Source organism: Erpetoichthys calabaricus, chromosome 7, assembly GCF_900747795.2.
Source record: "Erpetoichthys calabaricus chromosome 7, fErpCal1.3, whole genome shotgun sequence".
Taxonomy (NCBI): domain Eukaryota; kingdom Metazoa; phylum Chordata; class Cladistia; order Polypteriformes; family Polypteridae; genus Erpetoichthys; species Erpetoichthys calabaricus.
In genome coordinates this window covers 9,339,691-9,354,745 of record NC_041400.2, presented here as the reverse complement: position 1 = coordinate 9,354,745, position 15,055 = coordinate 9,339,691, and the positions used below count along the sequence as shown (strand labels likewise).

At 38.9% G+C, this 15,055-nt stretch overlaps 1 protein-coding gene across 4 annotated transcripts in view; it reads right to left on the bottom strand.

The window, feature by feature from the left end:
• hook3 (hook microtubule-tethering protein 3) overlaps positions 1–15,055 on the bottom strand; it is a 147,466-nt gene that overhangs the window by 28,503 nt on the left and 103,908 nt on the right. For all 4 annotated transcript variants that reach the window (XM_051929781.1, XM_051929777.1, XM_051929779.1 and 1 more), the window contains 2 exons: positions 10,060–10,200; positions 9,712–9,799 (listed from right to left, as the gene is read on the bottom strand). In XM_051929781.1, the coding sequence (XP_051785741.1) occupies positions 9,712–9,799; positions 10,060–10,200 (229 nt within the window). The remainder of the gene's footprint in view (positions 1–9,711; positions 9,800–10,059; positions 10,201–15,055) is intronic.

Sequence of the window (15,055 nt, the reverse complement as noted above, 5' to 3'; positions counted from 1 at the left end):
ACCAAGGGTTGTCTTTTTAAGTAATTGAGGCAGTGTGTGCTCCAGATACTGAGTGGGACCTCCAACCATGAAGTCTAATAATACTGAATGTGTGCTATGGAAACCAAGGGGAGTCATTTAGGTAACAAAAGCAATTTACTTTACAAAAAATTTGGAACTTCTTGTTGCCATTGATGCTAACAAGAAAAAAGCAGATAGTGGTCGAAAAAAAAAAGTCTCAGTTTCTACTATGAAGAGGAGACTTTGTGCTGCAGGTTTGACAGGGCGAGTGGCAGAAAGAAAGCCATTCATTAAAGGACAGAATAGGGCCTTGAAATACTGGCTACTGCAGACTGGACAAAGTCTCCTCATCACAGTACAAACCGACACTTGCTTTTGTCATCTTGTGCTTGAAGCTGTTGTGCTGTGAGGAGCCTATGATCACGCAAGCTGGTGACCATCACAAACTTGTCTTCTGATTGGCTTGTGACTTTGGCTCTGCCAGGACTCATCCTATCACAGTTTCTCCAGTTTCCAATGGCCTTTGGATTGTGTAGGACACTACTGGACTCGCTGACACTTTGATTTGCTTTGCATTTTCTATAAATGAAAGGCCTACACCGCTAGGGGTAAATAATGCTCTGTCTCATTTCATTTGTTAATTGCCATTTTCTTGCCACTATAGAGTGTAATATTGTCCAAGTAGTACTTCAGAGGGTGTAGTAATACAGTCTCTTCCAACTCTGCTTTAAGACAGACAGAAGGTTTTTAAGTAATCAACACAAGTTGGGACACCTGTGCAAATTGTCTGCTTCAACTTGCAAGGCTTCATTTACTTTAACTGCAGCAGAATATCTGTAGGTTGTAACCTATTAGTTGTTCCCTGAAGGAGGCCCATTTTTAATATTTTGATATTTACTTTTTTCAGTTTTTGCTAACCTAAACTGTAAATTTAAACCTCTGGCAGTTTACTGCCTACCTTTTCATCATTTTAGGTCATTCATTGTACTCCGACGGATTCAATTTGAAGAAAAATTTGGGTGATCTAAATCTTTTGACCGTTAATATATATTGCTGTCACTTTGACTACTGCATCACTATGTGGCATAACATCACAAATAAAGAGTTTAGAGAATAGGTGCAGCTATATTATGGTATGGCATGTTTGGTATTTCTAAATAGACAGTAAAGTTAACTTGATTTAGTTATTCGTTTAGTCGTGAAAAGAGACATTAGGTGCTGTGCGACTTTGTCTGTGTTTCTGCTAGAGTCGCTTCACTGTCATTAGGTGTATTTCCTGTTTTAGGTGTATGGACTACAGAAATTGTCATCTCCTGTGGCTGTTTGTTATTAACACACTTAATGTGAGTTCAGTAAACTTGGTGTGAAGGTACACTGTTTAGTTTGAATGCATACTTTACTGCTTAACTTTTCATGAATGCAAGCTGTAATTTCTTTGAATCTTATATTGACACATTAATTTTGACTGTGAAGTCCCAATGGTAAATGACAGAGACAACATACATACTTTACATTTACCACTAGCCCATTGATGCCTTTATACGTCAAAATATAATATGCTTTTACAAAATGATTTTCCCTTTACAACATATAATGTTTATTTTTAACACATATAATGCGGTGGGTGGTACGGTGGTTCAGTGGTAGCGCTGCTACCTCACAGTAAGGAGACCAGGGTTTCACGTCTCGGGACCTCCCTGTGTGGAGTTTGCATGCTCTCCCTCCTGACTCGGTGGGTTCATTTGGGTGCTCTGGTTTCCTCCCACAGTCCAATGACATTCAGGTTAGGTGCATTTGCCCTAGTGCGTGTGTGTGTTCACCCTGCAATGGACTGGCACCTGTCCTGGGTCTGTTCCTGCCTTGCACACTATGCTAGCTGGGACAGGCTCCAGCTCCCTCCACGACCAGAACTAAGCAGGTTAGAAAATGACTGAGTGACATACAATGTGTTCTCTGCATACGTGACACCCATATGTTTAACTGGAGGTCTTCTTAGGAGACATTACAGCCATAGAAGGTTTACCTATTGTAAGTGCAGGTTTGCTATCTGTCGGATGTGTAGTTAAGAGCACCATTGCGGATTGCTGTTTTAAATATTGCTGCCTCTACTTTAAGCTCCGCCTTCATGAGCTGCTGGATTGGTTTACAAATATGACACCCAATGATGTGTCCAATTGTTCCCACCCACATTTAAGCACAATTCACTCATGGTTGTTTTCAGATGGATGCATTACATGTCTGACTCTGTGAGACTAATGAGATCTAAACACCGATTGACTCAAAAGCCATGTTATTGCCTTTCTGCAATGCTCCATCGCTGTAAATATTTACGTTGACCACACAGCTTATAAGTCAAGTTGTGTTCTGAAAAATAAAAAGACAAAGCTGAAAGTAAGGGAAAACTAATGCGGACGCTGAGGTCCTGTGCTGGACACTGGCGGCTGAGTTGTCAGTTCAGCTCATATCACCAGGAAGTGCTCCGCTTGTAGTGCTCAGAAACACTGTGTGCTTGGCCTATAGGGGTGAGGAGCCTCCTTTAGCTCGGACCAATAAGAAACTGCTACTGAGGGCCGATGTAATCCAGATGTTATGAGTTTGTGGCAGGCCACCAGCAGTTACCACAATGCAAATCTGAGAAGTGAAATGGCTTGTGGTGTGTGCAAGTCCAGAAGAGAACAACTGGTGATTGTCATAAAGTAACTATGAAATAATTTGTTATTTTTAACATCGCTTCTAAGTTGTTGTAATTGTCATTTGCATCTATACATATTTTTTAATGTGGAAATAGAGAATGGGCGGCACAGTGGCGCAGTGGGTAGCGCTGCTGCCTCGCAGTTAGGAGACCTAGGTTCGCTTCCTGGGTCATCCCTGCGTGGAGTTTGCATGTTCTCCCTGTGTCTACGTGGGTTTCCTCCGGTTTCCTCCCACAGTCCAAAGACATGCAGGTTAGGTGCATTGGCAATTCTAAATTGTCCCTAGTGAGTGCTTGGTGTGAGTGTGTGTGTGTGCGCGCACCCTGCGGTGGGCTGGCGCCCTGCCCGGAGTTTGTTTCCTGCCTTGCGCCCTGTGTTGGCTGGGATTGGCTCCAGCAGACCCCTGTGACCCTGTAGTTGGGATATAGCGGGTTGGATAATGGATGAAATAGAGAATTTTATATTTTCATATGTTCTGACAATGACTTGCTTTTTTTATCGATAAATGGCACTTCCATGTAACTATTTGTCTAAAGAATTATTTGATAGTGTACCAGGCGTGACCAAAATGTTCTGAGCCTGAACCTAAAAGGGGGTGATCTACGATGCTGATTTCACACAGTATATATTTTAGTTAAGACAATTAAAACCCATTTAACAAAATTAGTTAGTTTACCATGTTAGTACAGTTAATGGTTAAATGCAAGACAAAATATTATGAAGAGAAAAAAAAACATTAGCTTTACAAATAAGCAGCATTTTATAAGAGTGCATAAATAAGGAAGTAGAAATTTGGCTCTTTGTTTTACTTGACAACACTAAACACCAGAAACAAAAGATTTATTACACTATCAGATGATGGACCTTGAAAAGTAAAACCAGGGAAGATCTGATTAATAATAATAATGATTTAGTTGATAATAATACAGGAGCATGCAAAAATATTCAATCCCCTTGAAAGTCATCCTAATTTTCTACATGACCAAAGATTTGTCTCCATAATTATCCATTCAGTATATATATTGTGAACTCTTATGCTGTGACGATACATTTACAAAGTCCAAATAATTTCTGTTCATAATTAACTAAAGAAGAAAAACTCCAATGTTAGTGCTTGCATAGGTTTTTAAATCTCTGTGCTTTGGAAGCTCCAGGTTTACACAAATGACAAATGAATCACAAATGACACAAAGGTGACAGTCACATGACACTCATAATTAAATGTAATGAGGTCCTACTTGTGAGTCCTTTACATCTCTCTGGATATAAAAAGCCCCCTTTATAAGGCTATCATCTTTGTTGGACAATCACTGGACAAATGAAGACTAAGGAGCATTCTGTTGATGTGAGAAACATTAAAATGCACAAGGCAGGAAATGGCTATAAAAAACTATCGGAGAGTCTGAATGTCCCGTTGTGCACCGCTGGATCCATCATTAGAAAGTGCAAGGTTCATCACAGCATCCAGACTCTTTTCAGAATAGTCCGTCCCTCCAAACTAAACGTCAGAGCAAGATATCAACTGGTGAGAGAGGTGACTAAAAACCTGACCGTCACTCTCAGAAGTCTGCAGTGCTCCTTGGCTGAAGCTGGAGTGTAGGTGTGGGGGTCCACAAGTTTAATAGCAATCCATAACACAGGCCTCTATGGGAAGGTAGCAAGAAAGAAGCCATTCCTTAAGAAGGTCCACATAAAGCATGTGTGGTATTTGCTACAAAGCACGAGAAAGACCCAGTTAAGATGTGGGAGAAGGTTTTAGGGTCAGATGAGACCACAATAGAACTTTTTGGCCAGACTTCAAAGAGGTATGTGTGGTGTAAAACTAATACTGGCCGTTCTGAAGAAACACCACACCTATGGTGAAATATGGTGGCGGTGGCATCATGCTTTTCATGTGCTGGGACTGGGAATCTTGTCAGAGTTGAAGGGACAATGGATGGACACAAATATAGCACAATACTGCAGGAGAACTTTTTCCAGTCTGCTATGAACCTACAGCTCGGGAGAAGATTCACCTTTCAATATGCCAATGACTCGAAGCATAAGGCCAAAACGTTTTGGAATGGCAGAGTCAAAGCCCTGATCTGAACCCTACTGATAATCTGTGGCACTATTTGAAAACTGATGTCCAGAGGTGCCATCCCACCAACCAAGAGGACCTCTATTAAATCTGTCAAGAAGAATGGGGAAAGAATCACTCCTGAGCAATGTGCAAAACACGGACATACTTACATACCCAAAAGAATGAAGGCTATCATCGCAGCAAAAGGGTTCTCAACAAAGTATGAATGTGGAGGGCTTGAATACTTAGGCATGGAGTTTTTCTTCTTCAGTTTAGTATCTACAGAAAATGATTTATTGAACTTTGGAAAAGGATTGTTAGAGCAGAAAAATTCACATTAAAAATACTAAACGGATAAATATGGGGACAAATCTTTGGTCATGTAAAAAATTAGGATGACTTTCAAGAGGATTGAATAATTTGGTGTGCCACCATAATCTCTAAAAAATCTATAACTGAAAAATTAATTATATAAATTAATATATGAATGTTGCATGAAGTATACTTTAACCAAGAAAGTCGACAAGAATCAATTTTCCTCTTTCTGCCGAGCAACAGACTGTGGCCATGCTAGCGATTTGTCCTTCATTCTCAGACTGACTTTTTCCATTACAGGTCATCAAAGAGCTGGATTATGAGCAGTAGGGATGAGTGAAACAAGGAAGTTTCAATTCACATAATATTTCTTAAAGCTGAAGCCAAAAATTAGCTTTGTGGGTGATTTTTCTGGAGGTTTTAAAGGTTTCTATCAGGTGGAAAACAAAACATATTGCTTACTAAAAACCTTCTTCACAGTTGCATGTTATCCTGTGTTCATTTCTGCAGTTGCGTAAGGCACCTACGTAATCTGCCATCCAACAGTTACAATCACTTCAGTTTATGCCTCTTGTTCACATCACTGCTGTGAGGTGCAGTGTGCTTTTTTAAAAAAATGTGGCATGTTGCATACTTTCCACAAAGAGACACGCACAAAAATACACCGTTGTGCACATTATGGTTTCTTCTGCCCAGGAAAGCTCAATACATGGAAGGCCAGCAAAGAACTGTTACCTTGCAACCGCCTTATCTTGACTGAGGACATTTATACTTCATGCGCCATTCCGCTCAGAGTTTCGTTTCTGCATCTGATGCAACTTTAGGATTACAATCGCCAAGACTGTCATCGTAACTAATAAAGTGGGCACCGCAGTACAACCAGAATGATAACATACGGCTGATGGCTCAACAAAATGACTTGAGGTGACAGGAAATGAGTCCAGTAATTTTTTATTTTATTTTTTAACTAGAGATCTTTATTTAAATATTAAGTGATAGGCACTCTGTGTAGAATTAAAGCAACACTTCCATACAAAAGATAAACAACTTTCTTCTCGTGTCAATGACCCGCGTTTTGCTGGAACGCCAAATTTTTAGGCAATTTTTTTGTGAACAGTGAGTTTTGCACAACTCATTACACTCATCATTAGTGATCAATATCAGACTTAAAGGACAAGTTAGGTATTTTTCAAGTCAAAGTTATTTCTTCACAAACATGGATTTGCTACAGTATGTGAAAATGTGTTCTAAAGTTAATTTTTACAAAATACATAGCCAGTCCTGGCGTTTTAAATTAAACCCTATGGAGAATAAAGCATAACAACCATAGTGAATATGTCAATTTTTCAAGCCAGGAGAGTTGCTGAGTACTGATCCGCGTCTTGTGAATATATACCACCGATCAAAACTTCTAGGATACCTCAGTTTTTATAGAAATGCATGCAGTTTTTAATGTCTTAATGTTTAATGAAACCAAGGCATAAAATAAACAAACAATGGCAAATAAAAAGGAAAAATAAGTCAAGGAAAATTGTATTCAAATTTTTGATTCATCAAAGTAGCCTGCACCTTTTGCTTAACTAACAGTTAAACTGTGGTAACCCTTTTGATTCGGAGTACCAGTTACTCTGTGCAAGTCACCAACTCTGCTTCCTGCAAAAGAACCTCAAACCATCACACTTCCTCCTCCATGTTTGACGCTTAGTGTCACACATTGAGGAACCATCACCGTCACCAACTTGACGGCGTACAAACACCCGATTCATCTGCCCATAAGAATTTCTTCCAGTCTGCAGCAGTCCACAGCTTGTATTTCAAGGCCCTGTTCTGTTCTTTACGGAATGGCTTTCTTCCTGCCACTCACCCTGTCAAAACTGCAGTCCAAAGTTTCCTCTTCACAGTAGAAACTCAGACTTGCTTTTTTCATCCTACACTGTTAAGCTGTGCTTGAAGCTGTTGTGCTGTGAGGTGCCTGTAATCTGGCATGCTTGTGACCCTCACAAACTTGTCTTCTGATTGGCTTGTGACTTTGGCTCTGCCACATCTCCTCCTATCAGAAATTCTTCCAGTTTCCAATTGTCTTTGGACAATGTAGGACACTACTGCACTCACTGACTCTTTGATTTTTGTTTGCAATTTCTCTAAATGAAAGGTCGACACTTCTAAGGGTAATACCGCTCTGTTTCATTTCATTTGTTAATTGCTGTTTTCTTGCCATTATACAGTGGAAAATTGTCCAAGTAGTCCTTCAGAGGGTTAAGACAAGCAGTTTCCAATGGTCTTTGGACTGTGTAGGACACCACTGGACTGACTGACACTTTCATTTAGAGAAATTGCAAAACAAAGCAAAGGCCTGCACTTCTAAAAGGTAATAATGCTCTGCCTCATTTCATTTGTCAATTGCAGTTTTCTTGACATATTGTTCAAGTAGGACTTCAGAAGGTGTCGTAACACAGTCTGTTCCAATTGTGCTTTAAGACACACAGAAAATTTTAAGTAATCAACACAAGCTGAGACACCTGTTTAAATTGTTTGCTTCAACTTACAAGGCTTTGTTTACTTGAACTGCTGCAGAACATCTGTAGGTTGTAACCTATTCGTTGTTCTCTGAAGCAGGCCCATTTGTAATATTCTAAAATTTCCTTTTTTTTTTCAGCTTTTGCTAATCTAAAATTTAAATTTAAACCTCTGGCAGTTTACTGCTTACCTTTTCACTATTTTAGGTAATTCATTGCATTTCAACTGATTACATTTGAAGAAAATCAGAAAAGATTGAGGGGTTCTAAAACGTCTGTCTGATAGTGTATACAAATTATTAAATAGTTTATACATGTCACTATCAAACAAGAAAACTCCAATGTTATGAGATTCAGCAGTTTTAAAAGAAGACCAGCTGTTTTTTACACCAGGGATGTCAAACTCCAGTCCTGGAGGGCTGCAGGTTTTCATTCTAACCCTTCTCTTAATTAGTGACCTGTTTTTGTTGCTAATTAACTTCTTTTGAATTCATTTCAACTGACTTGCTCTTGAAGACTCAGACCCCAATAATTGTTTCTTTTTCCTTAATTAGCAGCCAAACAATAGTGAGATACAAAATGAACTGAAACTGAGACCATTATACAATATCTAAAAATGAAAAGGGTGGCGGTCTCGGGAATGCTGGTCTGCTCAGGTCCCCTAAACATTTTAACAGTGCTCTTAGAAAAGTAAAAAAAAAATCAACCATTTTGAAAATGTATGCAATAAGAACAGCAACAAACCATGGAATTAAAGAACGAGTTTAATTAACAACAAGACTCGGCGCCTAATTAAGCAACTGATTGGAGTGAAATTGGTTGGCGTTTGAAGCCCTGAATTAGTTGCTCTTTTGATTGGCTCACTCACTTCACATTTTATTTCTGTTTAAGGAAACAAGTGAAGCAATTCAGAGGAAAGATGAAGAAATTCAGGGAAACAAATCTTAAAAAATAAGTCAATTAAAATGAACTCAAAAGAAGTTAAATAGCAGCAAAAACAGGTCACTAATCAAGAAAAGGGTTAGAATGAAAACCTGTAGCCACTGCGGCCCTCCAGGACTGGAGTTTGACATCCCTGGTGTACACTGCCTCAGGGCTTGTCTTCTTCCACAATAACTTTTCACTCCTCCCAATACATAAAATCACAAACACTGTTCGCGCCAAATGGATGGCTTTGTTTCGATTTACTTCTGTACTTACAGTATGTGAGAACTCACACAAGTGAATAGAAAGTGCATCCTTAATTTGGGGGGAAAAACAGCACAAGGATTATGAGGAAAAAATAATCCCTTATATTGTCACAAACATGCGTCAGAAAAACAGAAGGTACGATTTATTTCACTGAATCTCAAAGAGGATATATTTGGTAAATTTTTATGCTTTTATATTCAGTTTGTGCCTCGTGGCCTATAGGATTCATTATAGAGCACCAGGACTGACTATGAACTTTTTTTACATGGAAAACTAATTTATTAAAAATTTTCCTTTAAAATACATTTTTTTTAACATTTTATTGAATTTATTTAAAATCAAAAAACATTCCATACAAGCAAGTCAAATTTTATAAAACAGGGTTTGAATCAAATCAGCCTCCACCCATGAGAAAGAGAGTTAGGCCAAAAGAGTAAAACTTTAATAAGTAGGACAGATACACAAACAAACAAATAAACAGAATAAACTTCCTCAATTTAAAAGATTATTCTAAAATGTTATTGATTACATCCTGCCAGGTTTTGGAAAAGTTTTGCACAGACCCTCTAAGTGAGAATTAAATTTTTTCCAATTTCAAATAATATATAACATCAGTTAACCACTTTAAAATACAATTTTAAAAAATGCATACATACCATGTTTGTGAAGAAATAACTTTGACTTGAAAAATACCCAACTTATCCTTTAAGGAAGGAACCAACCTGGGATGGAATGCTAGCCCATTGTATCAAACTGGTCTGGGAATTGAAGGCATGTGCTTATGGAACACGTACTTTTTATAGAGTTGCTTTAGTCTGATTTAAAGAACTGAAATATTTAAATATGTTTTGGCAATCCCTCCCTGAATTGTAGAAGAATCTTAAAAAGAAAGCACAAATTTATAAGAGTTGGAAGTTGTTTAATTAATACTTACATCTTCAGCCTTTGACCCTTGTTCTTGCAAAGATTTTTGCAATTCGTCTACCTGGGACTGAACTTCCAGTAGCCTCTGATTGACTATTCTGAAAATAAGAACAACAAAACAAACTCCTTAAAAATAAATGATGCATGGTTTGACTGCCATGGGCTATTTTTTGTGGATCAATAACACAAACACTATCAGTAACTTGAATACATAGCAAATGTTTTACGTAAAGCAGACACAGCAAGTCAATATTGATCATACCTAGAGAATGTAACAACCTCTGGATGACTGTGAAATGGCCAAAAGATAATAAAAACTAGTGATTTCATGCTTTGAATAATTTTTATATTTATCTACCTGTTCTCGGTTTCTAATTCATTTTTTCTGCTGTTGGCATCCTCCAATAGACTTTGTAATAGTGCAATCTTTTCATTATCGGAGCCTTCCTGATTTAGCTTCAGCATCTTGTTTTCATGCTGCAGACGAATTAGTCGCTCCCTGTAAAAGATTCAATGAAGACAAAGCTCTGTGAATATAACAATTTTTATAAAGATTACTATGTTTAAGAAGGCACAATATTCCAAGATAATTAGAATTTATATATTGTAGATGCCGGGAAGGAAAGACAGGCATCCTGGCTGGGATAAACGAAGGACTCATACCTGCCCTGTAGGCCATGATGGAAGGACTGGGCAAACAGGATAACCAGCAGCTGGTTATTGCCTCACATGACAAGCGGCATTTTTCCTGAGTCCAAGCCCGTGTAGGATACCTGCAGTGTGGCATGGGAATTGGAGTCTGGAAACGTAGCCCTGTCAGGTGTCTTTGGGGACAGAAAGAGCGCGCTGTTCTGGTTTCCAAATGACCCAGAAGTGCTCCGGACAACTTGGGCAGGAGACCAGCAGCAGTTCTGGGTTGACTTTATAAGAAAGCCCACTGTCTCACTTTGACTGAGTAAGAGTCGGGAGGCAGTAGGAAATATTCTTTTGGAAGGACAAGGAGGATTGTGAATGGTGCATTTTGCTGGGGATTGTAAAAAGACTTTTTTGCCAAATCACAATTCTTTATTGTTGGATATTGCTGTGTCTGTGGTTTGGGGCTCAGTGGTGTCCCCTAGAGGTTACAATATACTCTCAAGGTCACCTATAGATAGATAGATAGATAGATAGATACTTTATTAATCCCAATGGTATAGTCATCTGTCAATAGGTGCTCTGCCACATCAGGGATTTTACGGCTAAGGCTTCAAAGAGGAATTCAGCCTATGACTTTGCCCACACTATTATACTTTCTTTTAAACATGGAGTGCTTAAACAAAAATGATCTTCATCCACCCTAGCGTTTTTACATCATTTATGTGATGTGGCCCACTACAAAACAACCAAAAACACACATGACATGGCTGTTTGCATACACTGTGCACTGAACGTATTGGTGGAAAAATCCTTGTAGGGATGGCAATACTGGAAATGGGATTTATCACAAAACTGTAGCAACTGGTAAATTATTTGAATTTTGAGCATGTACAGTCATATGAAAAAGTTTGGGAAACCCTCTTAAGTCTTTGGATTTTTGTTTCTCATTGGCTGAGCTTTCAAAGTAGCAACTTCCTTTTAATATATGACATGCCTTATGGAAACAGTAGTATTTCAGTAGTGACATTAAGTTTATTGGATTAACAGAAAATATGCAATATGCATCATAACAAAATCAGACAGGTGCATAAATGTGGGCACCCCAACAGAGATATGACATCAATACTTAGTTGAGCCTCCTTTTGCTAATCTAACAGCCTCTAGATGCTGTCCTCCTATAGCCTGTGATGAGTGTCTGGATTCTGGATGGAGGTACTGTTGACCATTCTTCATACCAGATCTCTCCAGTTCAGTTCAATTTCATGGACAGCCTGCTTCAAATCATCCTATAGATTTTTCAATGATATTCAAGTCAGGGGACTGTGATGGCCATTCCAGAACATTGCACTTCTCCCTCCGCATGAATGCCTTTGTAGATTTCAAACTGTGTTTTGGGTCATTGTCTCGTTGGAATATCCAACCCCTGCGTAACTTCAACTTTGTGACTGATGCTTGAACATTATCCTGAAGAATTTGTTGATATTGGGTTCAATTCATCTGAACCCTTGACTTTAACAAGGGCCCCAGTCCCTGAACTAGCCACACAGCCCCAAAGCATGATGGAACCTCCACCAAATTTGACAGTAGGTAGCAGGTGTTTTTCTTGGAATGCGGTGTTCTTCTTCCGCCATGCAAAGTGCTTTTTGTTCTGACAAAATAACTCCATTTTTGTCTCATCAGTCCAAAGCACTTTGTTCCAAAATGAATCTGGCTTGTCTAAATGAGCATTGGCATACAACAAGCGACTCTGTTTGTGGCGTGAGTGCAGAAAGGGCTTCTTTCTCATCACTCTTCCATACAGATGTTCTTTGTGCAAATTGTGCTGAATTGTAGAACGATGTACAGATACACCACCTGCAGCAAGATGTTCTTGCAGGTCTTTGGAGGTGATCTGTGCGTTGTCTGTAACCATTCTCACAATCCTGTGCATATGCCACTTCTCGATTTTTCTTGGCCTGCCAGACCTGCTGGGTTTAACAGCAACTGTGCCTGTGGCCTTCCATTTCCTGATTCCATTCCTTACAGTTGAAACTGACCGTTTAAACCTCTGAGATGGCTTTTTGTAGCCTTCCCCTAAAACAGGAGACTGAACAATCTTTGTTTTCAGATCTTTTGAGAGTTGCTTTGAGGATCCCATGCTGTCACTCTTCAGAAGAGAGTCAAAGGGAAGGAAGCACAACTTGTAATTGACCACCTTAAATACCTTTATATCTCATGATGGACACACCTGTCTATGAAGGCTTAATGAGCTCATCACACCAATTTGGTGTTGCAAGTAATCAGCATTGAGCAGTGACAGGCATTCAAATCAGCACAATGACAAGGGGACCCACATTTGTGCACAGCCAGTTTTTCACATTTGATTTAACTTCATACAATTAAATACTGCGTCACTAAAAATCTTTGTGCAGAAAACACCGCAGTACTCAGATGTTCCTAGGAAATTAAAGACATCGATTATTATGTAGGCTGAGAGGGGTTCCCAAACTTTTTCATATGACTGTATGCAACACTCAGACATAAAAACACAATTTAGATGCATACAGGTAAGCAACACAACAATCATCATGAGAATTAACTCCTCTGTGTCCAGTATGTTGGAGTATGGTTTTGTTTTGTTAAAGATGACCAATCAGGGAATGAGACATTGTAATGAGCAGGATGCAACTAGAGAAGGACCGCCATGTAATAAACACAAACCAATCAGAATACAGTTAAGAGTCTACATTTTCAAGCAGAGGGGTGTATTGAGAGGAACCTTATAGTAATTAGCTGAAGAGTGGCGTTCCAGAGGCGTCGCAGCTATTTTTAATATATAAATAATTTGACAGGAATATAAGTAACAAGCTTGGTATGTTTGCAAATGATACCAAGCTAAGTGGACTGACAGATAATCTGGAATCCATTAAATCATCACAGAGGGACTTGGACAGCATACAAGCTTGAGCAGATTTATGGCAGATGAAGTTTAATGTCAGTAAATGTGAAGTATTACACATATGAAGTAAAAATGTTAGGTTTGAATACACAATGGGAGATCTAAAAATCAAGAGTACACCTTACAAGAAGGATTTAGGAGTCTTAGTGGACACTACGCTAACAATGATCAGACAGTGTTCAGAAGCCATTAAGAAGGCTAACAGAATGTCTGGTTATATAGTGCCTTGATGTGTGAAGTACAAGTCACAGGAGGTTCTGCTGGAGCTTTATAACACACTGGTGAGGCCTCATCTGAAGACCTGTGTGCAGTTTTCATCTCCAGGCTACAAAAAGGACATAACAGCAGTCGAAAAAGTCCAGAGAAGAGCAACTAGGCTGATTCTGGGACTACAAGGGATGAATTATGAAAACAGACTCAAAGAGCTTTTTCAGTTTAAGCAAAAGGAGATTAATAGGTGACATGATTAAAGTGTATAATATTATGAAGGGAATTAGTCCAGTAGAACGAGACTCTTATTTTAAAATGAGTTTATCAAGAACAAGGGGACACAATTTCAAACTTATTAAACGCAAGTTATGTTCATACATTAGGAAATATTTCTTTACACAGAGAACCACAGACACATGGAATAAGTGACCAAGTAGTGTAGTATACTGAACGACTTCAGGGGTCTTCGAAACTCGACTTAATGTTATTTCAGAAGAATTAAGTGGATAGGAATGGCAAGCTTTGGTGGGCAGAATGGCCTGTTCTCATCTAGATTGTTCTGATGTTCTGTTCTTTAACCCGTCCACACTGCAAAGCTGAAATGGCGTTTTCAGAGATAACTGGCTCTGAAGAATGTTTTCAAAACATGTGGACAAAAGATGAAAACAGAGACTAATGTCTGCATTTTTAAACAAAAACAAAGTAGTGTGGATGTACTCTATAATAGAGGTTGGCTTAGGCAGCACAAAGTGTGATATCACCGACGGGAAAAAAAGCTGCTCCAGGGATAATACAATAAATTAATAAATTACAATACACTAGGCATGACGGGAAAATCCTTGAAGACATGGTAACACTAGTGGCCAATTTGTATTGCAAAATTGTTGCGACCGGATAGTTATTTGCCTTTTGAGCACGTATGCACCACTGAAACTGTACAAAACACAACTGAGATGCATACACATAGCAGTAGAACCCTTGAAATTAACCTCTCTGCGTCCACTATGTTGGAATATGGCTTGACCAATCAGTGTGACCAATCGGGGAATGAGACATAATGAGCAGGATGCATTCAGGGAAGGGCCATGCAATAAGCAAGAACTAATCAGAATACAATTAGAGTCTGTGTTTTCAAATGTCTGTGTTTGTACCCGTCCACAGTGTGACACAGAGCTGGTGTTTTCAGGGATAAATGGAGCTGCAGAGTGTTTATAAAAATCTTCATTTTTAGGAATTAAAAAGGCTGGGTTAGATTGTCCAAAAGATGAAAACAGAAACTAATATCTGTATTCTTAAATAAAAACATAGTAGTGTGGATATAGCCTAAACACAGAAGAGGACCATTAGAAACAAGTGGGGCTGAGAAAAGGCAAACGGTGAATACACCAAATATTAAGTTAATTTACAGTAAGTTTTATTTGGTTTACTACACTTTTTAGGGCAGGGGTTCCCAACCTGGGTTGCGAGATGGCATTTCAGGGGGTGCGACAACAAAGAAGTCTGCATCATGACTCGTCAAAATTGAGGAAGGTGCGTTGTCTGACTATCATGATGCAATCGGTGTCTTGCA